General features: G+C 38.7%; 1 protein-coding gene across 1 annotated transcript in view; it reads right to left on the reverse strand.

Annotated features, from left to right (window-relative positions):
* Positions 1-14168, reverse strand: part of ube3c (ubiquitin protein ligase E3C) — a 33525-nt gene extending 19357 nt beyond the window's left edge. Inside the window, exons 1-14 of the mRNA XM_074621240.1 lie at positions 14044-14168; positions 11626-11739; positions 11484-11537; positions 10913-10987; positions 9349-9495; positions 9127-9242; positions 8845-9002; positions 7958-8111; positions 6027-6247; positions 5726-5877; positions 4937-5124; positions 904-990; positions 648-805; positions 149-375 (exon numbers count right to left, since the gene is read on the reverse strand). Of these exons, the coding sequence (XP_074477341.1) occupies positions 149-375; positions 648-805; positions 904-990; positions 4937-5124; positions 5726-5877; positions 6027-6247; positions 7958-8111; positions 8845-9002; positions 9127-9242; positions 9349-9495; positions 10913-10987; positions 11484-11537; positions 11626-11691 (1803 nt within the window). The 5' untranslated portion in view covers positions 11692-11739; positions 14044-14168. The remainder of the gene's footprint in view (positions 1-148; positions 376-647; positions 806-903; positions 991-4936; positions 5125-5725; positions 5878-6026; positions 6248-7957; positions 8112-8844; positions 9003-9126; positions 9243-9348; positions 9496-10912; positions 10988-11483; positions 11538-11625; positions 11740-14043) is intronic.
* Positions 14169-17510: the final 3342 nt, after the last annotated feature.

Here is a 17510-nt window from a genome sequence, read left to right on the forward strand (position 1 = left end):
TAATGATAAGTTAAAGCAAAAAAACGTGTCTATTGTCTCTTTAATGTCCAGGTCAAGATTGGATTGACCAAACATCAGTTATTTGACAAATTTGAAAATAAATATTACACATTCAACTGCAAGGTGCGGGCAACTTTGTACATCTTACCTTGAAGAGCTGAACCCAGCGTTTCTGCTCGGCCTGGATGCGCTGCTGAACCGCAGCGTTCGTCTTGACACCCACACTGCGGAAGGCGGCCATGTACTCCTCGCGGTGCTCTGTTTTGGTCTCGGGGTAGGCCAGCTTGATGATTCCCAGGCACGCGTCCCTCAGACAGCGAGACAGAGTCACCAGCTCTAATAGCGTGAAGGGCATCATGGAGGACTGCGTCTGACCTGTTGAGAGGGAGAATGTACTTAGTCTTTTACAGATATTGATTTTCACATTTACATGGCGGCAAGACCGGCGTGTGGCTGCTGAAAACAACTCACAATGACGATATTATTTTTACTAAAACCACCAAATGAGGGAAAGGGGAGTTGAGTGTGTCCACAGGATAAGCAGCTCCAGTGGCATGTGTGTCCCAATTAGAGGTCGACCAATTGGACATTTTACAAACAAAACAAGGACTGTTGACATTTTTTTGAATGATGAAAAAGTTTACTACCTTCCAATTCGTGACCGAAAAACTCGCTGTCATGCACGGAGATGAGCGAGTGGCTGAAGAGAGAGCTGAAGAGATAGAAGAGGGGAATGATGCGGTTGGAGTCGTCAAACGACATGGGAGACCCTCGCGAGATCAGCTGGAGCAGCGGCACCATGGAGCTGAGGAAGTAGACGGAAAGGAAGAGGTTAAGTATGGAGGAACATGCTGTACGTACACAGAGATACATTTGCCAAAAATCAGCTTTGAATCAGCTCACCCGGTGATCATTTTTGTTGTCATGGAAGTTATCAGGTGCCAGAGATGCCTCAGGAAACGAGCATTGAAAGCTAAACTGTACAGAAGTCTGCAGAGGACAAAGAGAGACACATTAAATGTAAACATTTATTTTGATTCAACAAGACGACATGAGCTATTTCAATTAGATGACACAATCAGTGTGAAGAACAGTAAAATCACTCCGTCAATCTGTCTGCTATGTTGAGACTGTTAAATCTGCCCTGTTAACCAACCGACCCATAAGGGGGGAAAATAAATGACACTGTTAACCAACATTTCCCTCACAGAACGTTCTTGGCCTTTCTCTCCTCTTTTATACCTTGTGAGGGCCGAGAAGAGATTAAATGAGCCATTAAGCTTTATTTAGGCGAGGCACCTTCCATTAGTAAACTAGTTGCTGGCGAGGGTGCCCAGCTCGGGTCATAAACAGCCCTCTGGCTTCCTGCTGGAGCCCCATTTAACTTAATGGCCAGGGGAGCAAGACAATGGAGGGCGTAGGAGGAGGGGACGCCTGGCCCTCGCCGTGACCCCGCAGCGCCAGCATGCTTCCACACTCACGGTGAATTACATGATAACACCGAGGAGGGCCCACATACCTCGCTATAGTCGCGGCGCACTCAACGGGCTGTGGCACCGAGGTGTGAAGCTGCTCTTTGTTCAAGTGTGTGTGCTCCTAAATTGCATGGCTTTTCACACAGAGGGTAAGTACAGGTGACAATAATGTGGTAAGTAAGCTAAAAGGCTAAATAAAGTGCCCCTGCATATAATAGGCCCTTGTTTAAGAGTGACAGTGCTGACACCTATAAGGATGCTTGCCTTTAACAGGGCAGCATGGTGTATTCTCAGTAGAGGAGAGGAGTAAAGGTCAGTGGAAAAAAAGAGACAAAAAGAAAGTAGAACGCCAGAAAAAGGGAAATATGCGCTGAATATGCTGATCTCAATGTCAACGCTCAAATTCCCATTCCGCCATTCAATCTACCAAAACCCATTCAAAACTCCCCAAATGGAAATGAGCATTAGGAGCAGGTTGTCAGACGACCCTCAATCCGGCTTGAAAAATGGTTTGTGCCGAGCACACGCCATCTGTCAGTACTACAAGGCTCAGGAGAGAAGCGGGGAGTAGTGCTGTGGGCTCATAACAAGTGATGCGGGTGTTTGATTGAAATGGGAAACAAAGCACTAAATGCCAGCTGACATGCTGATTTACGGCCCGAGAGAACCCAAACCCCCATTTCAATCATGGAATGAACCACTAATAAACAAAGTCAAGACATCAAAAGGGGTTGCATGTGTGTGTGTGTGTGTATACAGCTTGATGAATCGCGGCCCGATCATTTCATTTTACAGTAATGAAAGAATCTCTGTTCAGCAGAAAAAAATAACAGCCGTGCTCGAGTCGGATTTGATACCATAAACAGGCGAGTTTCCACCTAAAATGCAAATTTGTTTTCTGTATTAACATGATCAACATCATTATCTCACGACAACACAAAAATCACAGCAAGCGCTCAAAAGTAAATGAAGGAGCAAAGCTCATCTGTGCTCACTTTCATCAGAGCGAGCCCCGTTAGCAACAGAGCGCTACATTGGGGTGAAACCAAACTATCAAAGTGAAATTACACCAAATATCCAACGCTGAACAATTAAAGTGAAATTACACCGAACCCACTTGAACAAACGTGAGCTAAGAACAATTAGCAAACCAATCAAAAATCAATTTTGGTCCCGAATCATTGCACAGCTTTTAAGTTGTCCTCTAAAAATATTATTTCATGAGACATTTATTTTACATATTTATTAAAAAGGCAGTGTGCCGGGCCGGCTGGACGACTGGCCAGCCTCTCCTTTTTTTTTGCTGTAAGAGCAGTAAATCAAGGCAGGGATGCAATTTGCTCCCCTTAGCCTCTTGTAAAGCTATCCCGTCCACTCCTGCAGTGATTAATCTTTCTCAGTGAGCTAATTATTTTGTACAGATATCCAATAATGATGGAAGACGAAGGGCAGGATTTATGGTAAAAGCGAAGAGAAGGAGGAAGCCGTAAAAAATTAAGGGTAATGGGGGATATACAGTGAAATTCCTCTAAATTCTGCTCAACCATTTGTAAGCAATACTTCAAAATAACTCGTTGACCATTGGACTTGTGCTGCTTTTTTATTACTGAGGAAGCAAATTTATGTTTATCCTTTTAGTTTTGGGTATGCTATGGATTCAAAAGAAGTAAGGTAGCGTTGCAAACGTGAACTAATCGATTAGTTGTTCAACAGAAAAATAATTGCCAACTATTTTGATAATCAATTAATCGTTAAAGTAATTTTTCATGCAAAAATGGCAGAAAATGTTGTTTTTTCAGCCTCTCAAATACGGAGATTTATTTGTTTTACATCATATTATATTAAATATCTTTGGGTTTTGGACAAAACAAGACATTTAAAGACATCACCTTGGACTTTGAGAAACTGGGATGGACATTTTTCACTATCTTCTGACATTTTATAGACCAAACGATTTATCGATTAATCTAGAAAATAATCGGCAGATTAACAGATAATGAAAATGATCGTTCGTTGCAGCCCTTCGTGATATGAATCTGTATACATCAATATCCCCACCCACACATTTAAATCAACTGGCAACAACTGGCTCCACTAATAATTAACTAGAGCAGGTTGGACTAATCGATTAGTTGACCGACAGGAAAATAATCACCAACAATTTTGATAATCGATTAATCGTTAAAGTAATTTGTCATGCAAAAATGGCAGAAAATGCTGTTTTCAGCCTCTCAAATATGGAGATTTCCTGCTTTTCTCTGTTTTACGTCATATTAAACTGAATACCTTTGGGTTTTGGACAAAACAAGACATTTAAAGACATCACCTTGGACTTTTTTTTTTGACATTTTTCACTATTTTCTGACATTTTATAGACCACACGATTTATTGATTAATCTAGACAATAATAGATAATGAAAATAACCGTTAGTTGCAGCCCTACGTGATATGAATCTATATACATCAACATCCCCACCCACACGTTTAAATCAACTGGCAGCAACCAGCTCCTCTAATAATTAACTAGAGCAGGTTGACCATCCACGAAGCTCAGTCTGGATCACCTCCCGTCAGTCAATGCACCATCCTCCCCCCCCCACACCACCTCTGACATCCTGGCCCTAATGTAATCAACCTGAGAAGGGGTAATTGCCCTCAACCAGAGCTGACAGCTTCCCTGACATCCCTGCTTCCTTTGCCGGTTGTAAATGCCAGCGGGTGCGGACCACTGATAACTGCCTGCCTCACTTCACCGTTATTTACATTACTGCTTACAGCGCGGAAACACATAAAGACACAGTTTTCCTCTCAATCAGGTGGGCGTGTAAACAAGCTTGCTGAATGCAAGGCTGACGAGTACGCAAGACGTGTAAAATGTTATGATATGAAATAAAAAAGGCTTTAAATTTGTTTCGATGTTATGTTTTGATTCAGAAACACCTGCTTCACTGTGCGGTGCACCTTGGTTACAGTTAGAGCTGCAACGATTAATTGTATAGTTGTCAACTAATAAATTAATCGCCAACTATTTTGATAATCGATTCATCGGTTTGAGTCAAGAAAAAAGTCAAAATTCTCTGATTCCAGCTTTTTAAATGTGAATATTTTCTGGTTTCTTTACTCCTCTATGACAGTAAACTAAATATATTTTTGAGTTGTGGACAAAACAAGACATTTGAGGACGTCATCTTGAGCTTTGGGAAACACTGATCAACATTTTTCACCATTTTCTGACATTTTATAGACCAAACAACTAATCGAGAAAATAATCAACAGATGAATCGACAATGAAAATAGTCATTAGTTGCAGCCCTAGTTATAGTTACTATATTTAAAATACCAAATGTATTTTATTGAAATTAAAGAAGGATGCCAACAATCTCTGCTATTTTTGATGAACATCCATTCTAAAGTTTTCTTGTCATTTACATGATAAAGTAATAATGACGTGATATTTTTACCTGACTTTTGGCACCATGAGGCGATGCTGAACCATGAGCGTGTGACAGATGGACGCCATCATGGTGAAAACCTCCTCGCTGGCCGAATCCCTCCAGACCAGGTTCAGCAGGGCGTTGGTCTGATGCTTCGTGTCCAGCTTGTGGACGCACTCCTCTGTGATCAGCTGCACAGAGATTCTGGTGTCGTCCTGATAAGAGAAGGAAAAGACATGAGGGTTGGAAGACTGGAAAAAACAAGAATAATTTGCAATGCTGCACCAACACATTAATAAGTATTTGAGACAGAGTAAAGAAATTAATAAAAAATAGGGATTTGGTTAATTAATTTTTATTTTCCATTTACATTAACTGATTTCTAATGGTCAAAACCATCAGTCTTATTTTGGATCATTCAGCTTTGTCCCACGATTTTATTGAAAATGTGACAATTTCAATTGTCCAATTGGATATCTTCGATCAGCCCCTCACAATTGAATGCTTAAAATCCTTATGATTTGGCTCCTTATAATCTGCCTTTAATGCTAAGGAAAACCCTGCTGTTTATTCTGGCATCATGTTGGCGGTGACATTCTTATGTAAACAAACCTGGATGTAAACACGACGGGCAATATCGAGGTCAAAATGATCAAAGTCATGTCCATATATAAAACGATAAATCAATAACATATTATCGTGACAGGCCTGACTATCATTCTTTTTTAGGTTTGTGCAAAACTAATATTGCTTCTAATCTTGGTAATTCATTATCATTTTGTGTGTACGTATATTGTCCATGTGTATGTATCATACCTGCTTGGTTGTTGGATGAATGCCAGTGTCATCGTCGTCCTCCGAGTCGCTGGTAACTTCCGGCCGGCTGCTGCTCTCTGACACGGGCAGCAGCGGCAGCAGCGTCTGCAGAGCCCGGAGGTACAGCAGGAGACCCTCCTCTGATAGAGAGCCTGCCAACACATCCCCATCACCATTACTGTTCATCATATATTCATCTCTATAAATCAGAGTTTATACTTCACACATATATATATATATATATATATATATATATATATAGTGTTGGCCTGTGTGCACACATATAAACTGTGCAACCCACCTAAGCAGTTCTCCCCTGCAGAGAGGACAAAGTAAAACACCCACGGCGCCCGGCTCTGTGCTGCTGAGGAGGAGCTGATGGTGGCCCGGAGGGAGCTCAGAAAGGCTTCGAAAGGGAACAAGAGACGGACGTCCGACAGCGCCGGGATAAAGAAGTGAAAGATCTGCTCGGTGAACGGTGCAGAGATGAACTCCTCAGTAAAGGCTGCAAATACAAACTGCCTGTAAGACGACACACAAACAGACATTAGACAAGTTTAATCAAAATACTGTGTGTTCATACATAAATGAGCTGAGGCAGGGTAGGGTGTTCTAACATCACCCTGGCTCTTTCTGCTGCTCCAATATTGTGTCTCCAAACAGAGCTGCTTTGTGTGGCCCAGTCACACACATCTGGTGGGCCGAGTCAGATAATTAGCTGTTAGAGTCAGTGTGTACACAAGTTTCTCTCACTCCCGCCTTGCTTTTCTTCAAAGAAGAAAAGAAGTCGCCTGTCGTTTGTTATTAAGAATGTCTGAAACTGAGGGCAAACAGCCCGATATTCTGCACTCTGGCGAGCGAGCGAGTCTGGGGGCCTTTTATGGCTCGTTGTAAATTGGTCTCTGAAGCAATTACTGCTTCACCGCTGACTAGAGGGGACAAGAAACTGCTGTAGTTTGTCTGATCAGTTTAATGGATGATTTTTAAAGAATTCCCAAGGGACAAAGACTTTCCCTTCCTGCTATTACGCCGTTGTCTTTTCTCTGTACTCAAAAAGCAGCAATTTGGGAGGTCTGTAAACATCGCTGAATGTAAGTGTATCAGTAAATTCTTATCATCCCATTACAGTGGAAACCGCTTACAGTGATCACGTCTGTCCAGGTCGAATTGATCACTATAAGCGGATCATTATATAACCAAATTTTTGTTGTTGTTATATTTCTCATAAAGATTACCAACTAATTGACAATTATATATTTATTACATGAATACAAAGTAATGAAATGAACCGCTTCGCTATTTACTGGCTCGCTACCAATTCTTCTGCCTTTCCCTCATCAAGGGTGAGGCATTTCCGTTTTTGGCTGGATCTGATAATGAAAATGACTTTCTTTTTCCTCTAACGATTTCAATGTGCACGCAGCATCAGCCTCAGGTATCCAGCCTGAAAGCAGACAGTCCGCGAGGGAAAGTATCACTGGAGTAAAGTAAAAAACTTAGTTAGTCTAACGTAGATTTAAAATGTTTTTCCATATGTTGTAATGTATGAAAAGACCCAAAATGAACACTGTAAGTGGACTACTTGATTACTATAAGCAAACTATTTAAACAGCATTTGTATAGGAATGATTCTGTCCCAAGCTTTTTGATCCATATAAGCGGTTGATCACTGTAACCGTGATCACTAAAATCGGTTTCCACTGTATGAGATACTCCATTAATTGTCAATGGGGGAAATTTGCTTTTCAGCCTCCTAACCTCGACCTAAGAGGGTCACACAAGGTCAGGAATGCAGCACTGCACAAGGAACTAACCAAAAGTCTGTTGCTCATGGACACTTCAGCATTAGGGGGAAAATCTATCACAGTATTTGCTGCTACTTCTGTTCATGTTTAATTAAATTTTAACAGCATTTTTCTGGAGCAACAGCTCTTTGTGTTTTTTGTGTAGGACACTGTGACCCTTCCCAGCTGCAAATTACCTCTAAAGAACTGCCATATAGCAGTAACATTTGTTTTTTTGGTGGAGAGCCATAGGTAAGGGTGACCCATGAATGAATACATTTCGCAGCGTGTCATATTTCTTTTAAAATACATAATTATTCTGTCTGTTAAAATTAAATAAGACATGTAGATTTTGGCATTGAATTTTGCACACTGCCAAGCAGAAAGCTCCTGCCACTGTCTGTGCAAACACCCTGATCTAACAGCTACTTCAGTCTGGTTGCTGTACCTTGCGCCTGTTGTGCAGGAGGAGTAGGTAAAGTGCAGAGGTTTGAGGATGTGCTCCAACAGTGTGCTTGCCATGGGGATAGAGGGAGCGTCACTGTACTCCAGACTAGAGGGGAGCCTGTGATTCACAAGAATATACAGCGACCGGTAGTATCCTGAAGAGAAAACAAATTAAGATTCAAAAAGTATGTCCATTTTATGAAACATCTACTAATATAATTACATACATTAACATAAGAAGCAGTAAATGTTTCTGTTTGCAGTAACGAGTGTAGGATTGGTGTAAGAATTAAAGGAAGTCAACACTCAGCCATTTGAGCTTTTCTCCGTGTTACAGCAAATGTAATTTAAAAACAGCATCAGATAAAGTCTTATATATAATGAGAAACTAAAAGGGGCAGAAGCAGCAATAACCTGCAACCTTATTTACATGTTATCTGTAAAAGTAGGGCTAGCCAGTTTGCATGGTTAATTAGGCTTCAAGACGTCTGACTGCGGTTGACATAGTGCCGAAATTAAACAAGGTGCTTTGTGTTGACGAGTATGAATAATTTCAAAACAGTCCTCTTGAAATGAGTCATTGACCTGTGCACAGCACTGTATATACTCAGGTGGCAGTCAGAGCAGGAACTGCCCATGTGCAGATAAAAGTAGTCAAACACACTTCAGACCAATTGATATTGACACACATTCACCATCTCTATACAAGCCTCAATGTTTGACAATTAGGCCTTAAAAGGTGTATTTGTGTCTGTGCTGCAGTGCACGCTGAAATTAGGTCACTGTGTTTTTGAATCCTCCACAAAACTGACAGCAGACACAACAACAATAAATGATGCATATCATCAATCATGACAATAATGTCAATGCTGATTTTATTTGACTTACCTGTCTGTACCATATAGTGCAAAATCTGCTCGAGTAATGAAGCTACATAGTTAGCATCTGGAATAACAGGAAGATAGGTTTTCTCTGAAGAAAAGATTTCTAGCATCCGCATGGGAACTGTCACATTTAAACTGTCGTCCCTGCAGTTCTGTAGGAGTCTGGGGAGGCAAAAAGAGGGACAAGTGAGATGGTAACAACTGCAGCTTTCTTCAGTATCACGTGTTTATGCATCCAGGAGCTAAAAATATGAATCCATTATTCATTTTTTTTTAAGTACTGTACCTGCAGCAGAAGCCTAAGATCCTCTTGATCTGAAACAAACATGTCTGTCGCTGTGGGCCAACCAACAGCTTCACAAACTGACTGTTGTGTTTCACCAGGTTCTGGCACAGCCATATCTTTATGAACACACAAACGGAAACAGTTTGTAAGATGTACATTAGACCTCTGGCTGTAATAGCATCTGTGAAACAATCAAGAATCAAAGATATATCAAATTCTCACCAATCTACGTGCATCCACACTCTGTCTGTAGAAAAATATGAGTTGTCTCGATAAGAGGCAGAGACTGGGACCATCCAAGACATGCTGAGCTCCCGCTCCCTGCGTCTGGCCGACGCACTCGTCAAACCTGGTCCTCTGGATGGCATACTGGAAGAAATAGTTCAAAGGTCACATATTGCAAATGCTTTGTTTGCACAGACTTGTTTGAATAATATCACAAACACTACACATTTGCAGTAAAGTTAACTGTGTGTAAACAACTTCCCTGGTTGAGCTAGTAGGCCAGAGTTCATATTTTAAATTTTTCAACATGTAAGAAAAAAGTATCATGTCTTAAAAGGTATCACACACCAAAATGTTTTGTGAATAAGCAGAAAAAAGGATCATCTCTAGCTGTGATTATGGAACATGAAACATGACAAAGTCTGGCTCCAATATCTATCCATCAAAGCAAGACAGTAATCGGTCATTCAGACATGTTGTCACGTATCTGCTTTGGTAAGATTACTGTTTTTGTCAATGGAGTCTTGTGGCTTTGAAGAGAGCATAGATAATGGCTTCAGCTGCCCTTCGTAAAGGGCTGTCTGACGGCAAGGTAAAGCTATGACAATATTCAAAATATAAGGTACACTTAAAGCAGTACATTGCTTTGCTCCCATACAGTAACTCCTGTCTGTTTCTCCAAGCTTGAGGCGTGCCGACCGTCATCTACTGTAGGTAATACACTGACTATGGATAAGTACCTCACACAACCCCACTTCAAAAATCAGAACTATCCCTTTAACTTGGTTTGCTGACATATCTCACTTTTCAACGTATCCACTCTTTACAACTACGTATTCTCTAATATGACCAAGCACAACAGGGAGAAGCACAAAATAAGTGTATTACCACCAAGTGAAAAACATAAGAATCTTTTTTTTTACCACTGACAGACATATTAACTAGTCCCACACATTCGGCAAACCCTTACTGTCGAGCAAACTGTATTCGTAGCAGCAAAACTGAAAAAACAACAACCACACAGCAAGTATTTGTTTATAATCAGACTTCCTGATTTGATGTTTGAGCACCCTGTGCCAAAATCACAGATGTGCATTCAAACAGAGGTCCAATTCAGATTTCTCAAGCTAGACACACTAAACCACTGACTCCACCGCAGGCTAAGTCACCAAAAATACACCAAAAACAGCTTCTACACGACCACGAGACAGGCAGCACCATTCACAGCCACCTGCATGTTACAGGGTTTCATGTGTGAGTGCTGACACATAATGTCATGGGAAGTTATCAAGTGGTCACGTCTCACAGATGTTACGTCAAATCAGGACTAAAATACTCAGTGTTTAACAGGGAACTCCCTTATGTTAGATACTTACACTGACAAATGCGTACAGATTGGGGGTTTCCTTGTTCCAACATTTACTCTATTTCAAAAGTTGTTGTTTGACTCCACAACAGCCTAATAATACAGCTAAACGTTCTGATGCAGAACTGAAAATTGGATTCTGAAGGTAATATATGAAGCCTCACAAACAGGTCTGTATAGTGCTTGCAGACTTACCTGTCGCTTCAAGTCCTGGTAGCCACGTATGTAGGACTGAATGATAATGGCATTCTTGAGTCGTCTTCTTTCATCCTAAGTCATAAAAGAACACACATTAGATGTTTGACCATGAAACCAAAACAGGCTAATACCAAACGATCTTGAAACTTAAATATTAGTCTTTTGGGCTCCATGCATTGAAACTTAAATTGATAGTGTTAAGTAGTATTGTAAAACTGAATTATTTGTGTAGAAACAAACAATATCAATGGATCCTTTAAATAAACACACAAAACTGCTTCAAAAATCCAGAATTGCTCCTGAAGGCTGTGCCACCAGTGTGTGAATAAGTATTTAGATTAGATCCTAATGGGCAGGTTGGCACCTTTTATAGCAGCCTTTGCCATCAGTGTATGAATGTGTGTGTGTGAACGGGTGAATGCTGACATGTAGTGTAAAGCGCTTTGAGTGGTCGGAAGACTAGAAAAGCGCTATATAAAATGCAAGTCCATTTACCATTTACCAAAACAGACACAAGCATTAACTGTTGTGAGCAGCTTGCTTGTCAACAAAGCACAAACTTGGTTACCTCTCTTTTTCTTCTTTCTTCTTGAGTGCGGTGCAGCAGAGAGGCTTTCTCCTCCTGAAAAACAACACAGGTGAACCTGAAAACACTTCAAACGATAGCAGGCTTTCAATGCTTCCCTGCAAAAAAGTCAAATGACACTTACCTTTTTACTGGCTCCACCAAGTGACACCTTGGGTCTTGTCTTGAAATCTCCCTCAAAGCTAAACATTGTTAGATCTTTTTCCCATTGACTGATTCAGAGGGTTGCCACGAATTTCTGAAAGAGAAAGTGAAAGGGAAAGTAATTATCTATTACGTAATAGTAGAGGAGCAAACACTGAACACTGCACAACACACACCCCCACAACAGCCTGTTCTCCCTCCTGCCCTCTGGTAGAAGATAAAGGACCCCCAGGAGTCTCACCAGCAGACTGAGGAACATTTTTTTCCCCCAGACCATCAGACTTTTAAATAGATAATTCATACGACACCTTCTCACACAAAAATATATCTTATACTGTATATACTGTATATGTTCTTAATATGCCTGTATGTGTTCTTAATATGCCCTTGTACAAAGTATTTCCTTTTATAATTGTAATATAACTTATTATTTTAATGGAGCTTCCCAGCAAAAAGCATTTCACACGATTGTGTGACAAACATCTTGAATCTTGAATCTTGAAACAAGTAAGGAAATTAAACAAAAAAATGACCCGATGACTTGTGATTTGGCTCCAATTTAAAAGCAATTAACTTTAGCTAATCTAATTCTTCCACCACATCAGAGCAAAATAGCATCATTCACTGTTTGTAAATGCTGCTCCTGGGTCTTGTCTTGAAATCTCCCTCAAAGCTAAACATTGTCAGATCTTTTTCCCATTGACCGATTCAGAGGGTTGCCACGAATTTCTGAAAGAGAAAGTAAAAGGAAAGTCCTTATCTAAATACCTAATAGGAGGACAAAAATGACCTGACGACTGGTGATTTGGCTCCAATTTAAAAGTAATTAACTTCGGCTAATCGATTCTTCAACCACATCAGAGCAAAATACCTGCTATTTACTGTTTGTAATGTATCTACATGACCATATAAAACAGTCATGAGGGTCACTTTTGAACGACAAAGACACGACACCTTCTCACACAAAAATATATCTTATACTGTATATGTTCTTAATGTATATGTTCTTAATATGCCCTAGTACAAAGTATTTCCTTTTCTAATTGTAATATAACTTATTATTTTAATGGAGCTTCCCAGCAAAAAGCATTTCACACGATTGTGTGACAATAAACATCTTGAATCTTGAAACTTGAAAACAAAAATGACTTGACCACTGGTGATTTGGCTCCAATTTAAAAGCAATTGACTTCAGCCAATCTAATTCTTCAACCACATCAGAGCAAATACCAGCATTTACTGTTTATAATTGATCTATATGACCAAATAAAACAGTCATGAAAGGGACACTTTTGACTGAAACTAACTCCAGGTAGTGATTGGACTGACAGCTTCAGTTTGGTTGCAACAATAGTTAGCTAATGTATATGATCTTAATATGACCTTTGTACAAAGTATTTCTTATATATGTTCATTCATACTTCCTGATATGTATATGTTCTTAAATGTACAAAGCATTTCCTTTTATAATTGTAATATAACTTATTATACACATCTTGAATCTTGAAACAAGTGAGGAAATTAAACAAAAATCGTGATTTGGCTCCAATTTAAAAGCAATTTACTTCAGCTAATCGATTCTTCAACCACATCAGATGAAATACCAGCATTTACTGTTTCTAATTCATCTATATGACCAGATAAAACAGTCATGAAAGGGACACTTTTGACTGAAACTAACTCCAGGTAGTGATTGGACTGACAGCTTCAGTTTGGTTGCAACAATAGTTATGTAAATGATCTTCATATGCCCTTTGTACAAAGTATTTCTTATATATGTTCATTCATACTTCCTGATATGTTCTTAATATGCCCTTGTACAGAGTATTTCCTTTTATAATTGTAATATAACTGATTATACACATCTTGAATCCTGAAACAAGTGAGGAAATTAAACAAAAATCGTGATTTGGCTCCAATTTAAAAGGAATTAACTTCAGCTAATCGATTCTTCAACCACATCAGATGAAATACCAGCATTTACTGTTTCTAAATCATCTATATGACCAGATAAAACAGTCATGAAAGGTACATGAGGGACACTTTTGAGTGAAACTAACTCCAGGCAGTGATTGGACTGACAGCTTCAACAATAGTTAGCTAGCCGGTTAACTCAGCTAGCTAATGACTCAGCAGCTGTCAGGAGATAAAAACTACCGTCTACACTATCTGACACCAAGCAGCGACGCTCACACCACCTAACAACACATGTATTGATGATATGTCAAAGTACTGGACTCATATATTTGTGAGAAACATGAGTTTGTTGACGTTAGCACTAGCAGCTAAGAGAGGCTAACTTTACGGAGGGAGGGTGTATTAATATCCGTTATTTCCTCTTTGACATCGCTCATTTTACAGGTTATTCATGTGAGAATCAACGCTAAGAATCGTTTACCTTTGACTTTAGAGTTAAGGAGTGAAAACAGGCACAATAACTGTGAGAAAAGCAGTTAATCCAAACGTCAAGTCTTCTTTTTCCTCCTCCTCTCTCTAGAAATCAACACAGGGAACAGCGAACTCGACTGTTTCCGGTTCCGGTAGATGTCAGAGAGAGCTGATTGGACGAAATTCCTGTCAGTAATATCCGGAGCGGTTTAGACCCGCCCCTCTCACCTAGATGCATGGAGAAGGTTCTGTGACCTGCAGCCCAATGAGAAACTCCACATTAAATTATTGGTTTAATAATATATGTTATTGTATTTGCACTGTATGCATTATCACATACATGCTTGTTTTGTTTTTTTTAACAATATTTTTTATTGCATTTTACATATAAACATATATACATATATACACATACAGACAGACTAACAATATTAATAATTAAATTATACAATGAAATATAGAGACATGACATTTCATGTATTTCACATATCTAACAAAGAAAACAAATAAAATAAAAGATAAGACAAAATAAATAAATACCTCAAAGAAAAACACACAACAATTTCAACAACAGCACTCAGCAACACACAGCAGTTTCAATTTGACTGTGCCCCTTGACGTCCAAGAAACTCCAACAAAGGTTTCCACACTTTTTCAAATTCTGCAGCTTTTCCTCTGGTTATGTATGTAAGTCTCTCCAGTACAACACAAGATGCCATCTCCGTCACCCATACATGTATCGAAGGTAAATCCCTTTTTTCTCCAAGACAAAGCTATCATTCTCCTGGCCTGCAGGAGTCCAAAGTCAATTAGAATAAACTGTTTTGAGTTAACGATAACATAGATGCTTGTGTGTGTATTGTGTTAATACAGGTTATTTTTCCAGCATTACATAATACACGTTTGCTGTTCAAAGCTAGTTTATATGCATCTCCTTGGAGTTGAAAGGTTATAGACAAAGCTATAGAAATTTAATGGATGGATTATTTATTAGTGAATTTGAAAAATTATATTCCGGGGTGCAAGCCAGCATATTTGATGGGAGGTACCCACTTCTTTACCCCTGTGACACAATCATCTTTTAATTACACAAGAAATTGTTTCATAGGACCCTTGTTACACAGCTGAATAACCTGTAAATAAATACAATAAAAGGAAGTTAAATCATGTTTACTGCTGACACTCACCACTAGGGCTGTTCTAAAGCTTTCAGACATACAATAACACACAGTAGATGGAGTTTGCTCAATTGTCATAGAACTGTTCAAATTTCCACTTTTCTGAGGACTTCAATGACTTCTCATCTATACTGGCCAACCAACATTTAATTAAATGTATTTTTAAATGTTTTATTAAACTAATAGCCAACATGGACGAGAAGAATTTAAAGTGCTCAGAAAAATCTCCACATGCTTACCATCCCTTGATGTGTGGAGAAAGTTGAATTCAAATCACTGAATGAGAGTTTTGCTATTGCATACGCAGAATAGTTGCAATATTTATCCCCATGAGGTGACCATGGGGACATTTTCTTCATTATTAGTGCAGATTTACTTTTTGAAATGCAGATAACTAAACCAGTCAAATACAGCACAGACAACAATGGCCTTCCAGCCTGAGACAAAAACTAAATTCTGTCCACAAACCCATGTGTGTTGACTTAATTGCAAGTGATGAATTGAGGTGATCCCAACTCTGGCTTATAGGTTTAAATTGAATTTGAATTTATTGCTGTTTACTACTGCTTTTCTTCTATGTTATGTGGTTCATATGAGTTTTAGCATTTCTTTAATGCACTAGACTTGTTATTTTATTTAACTAATGTGTGTGGATGTGTTCATCATGTCACAGTTCTTAATTACGTGGTGTACCACAAGGTTCATTACTTGGACCACTTACAGTCCCTCCCTACATAACTAGACGGGATGACATCTCCTGCCAACGATACGCTGAGCACACACAGTTTTCTTAAACTGAAAAAGTTGGACTCAATGAATATAGCTTACGATTACAATGCCCTCTTTAAGATTTAAAACAGCTCTGGTATGTATGTTGGGGTTGCTGAACTGTAGAGCTTTTAGTTGTTTAACTTTCTCTTTTATCTTCTTGTTAGAATTGATTTTAGCTGTTGTTATCTTTCTGAACTTTTGACCCTATATGGGTGGGAACACAGCTGGAGGTCTTGGAAGGATCTGGCTGAGTCAGTATCATTACTATAAGAATGTTTTTTTTATGTTTGTGCATAATGGAAATTAACATTATTATGTTATAATATGATGGCGTCACTGGTGTGATGATTTATTATTGTTTATTTATTTATTTATTGATGATCTGCCTTTTTTATTTGCTCTATCTTGATTTTGAATCATGCATGTTTGTTCTGAAAAGTATTAACATATAAAAGATGATAATAAGTATATATGTATGATGATTATCATTAACATTAGTAGTAGAAACTGTTTCTATTTGTATTTCTGTACGTACCTGTCCCATGCAAAAGTCACTCTTCAAAGATTTGATTCCAGCTAGAGAATACAAATCATTTTTATCAGTTTTTACAAATATACAAACTAGGTTGACATGTATAATAAAATTGAATCTCATAATTGCACAACAAGAAAGACTATTTTTTTAATGTTAACCCCTCGTGCATTTAAATGGGATGGACTAAATATTAGAAAGAAATCAACACTGTCCAACACAACACCACCACTGTAAATAAATAGCTCTCTGACAAGGTCAACAAAATGTGAACATGATAAGCTTTACTTCACTACACTCATTTGTGCCCCAAAGTGAAACAAGTGTTACTTGACCATGTTGGTGCATTAGCTTTTGTAGAATCAAAAAATAAGCCTAATAATGTCTGTAAAGCTGCATTCACAGTGAGATTTTTATTAAAATAGTACAAGCTGCAGAAAAGTCAAAGATCCCAAAATTTTTGGATATAATGGTCAAGTCAACTAGGAACGTCCACCTAAAAGAAAAGTGCATTTTTTAAAATGTATTATGTATATTACTGCTATTTATTACTGATTATTTACTCATGTGCATGTTTTTTTTTTTTTTTTTTTGGAGTTTTCATACACTAATACAATCATTTTCTTTATATATTTGACTCGATACTTATTTAGATTTTGTAGCAATGTATAAGTATTTATTATTATTATTATTATTATTGCACTTTTTTCAACAAACTGATGACTTATATCATCTGTCTTTTTATTGGCTGAACGAATAAAGGCTTTAAAAGCACGAGCATGGAGACAGAGGCAAATGGTTTGATCAATACGATGTGATTGGGCCTCGCTGGGCTATATATAATACTGTAGGCTCACCATGTTGAATACTGTCTCCATTCAGAGTGTATCGATAACACGTCTGAGACAAATTAACCAGCAATATCGAATTTCATAAAGACTTTGAGATCCAGATGTTTCTTTTCTGTAATTATCTCATATTGATATTAAAGGGTTT

The sequence above is a fragment of the Sebastes fasciatus genome, chromosome 21 (genome assembly GCF_043250625.1).
Source record: "Sebastes fasciatus isolate fSebFas1 chromosome 21, fSebFas1.pri, whole genome shotgun sequence".
In the NCBI taxonomy this organism is placed as follows: domain Eukaryota; kingdom Metazoa; phylum Chordata; class Actinopteri; order Perciformes; family Sebastidae; genus Sebastes; species Sebastes fasciatus.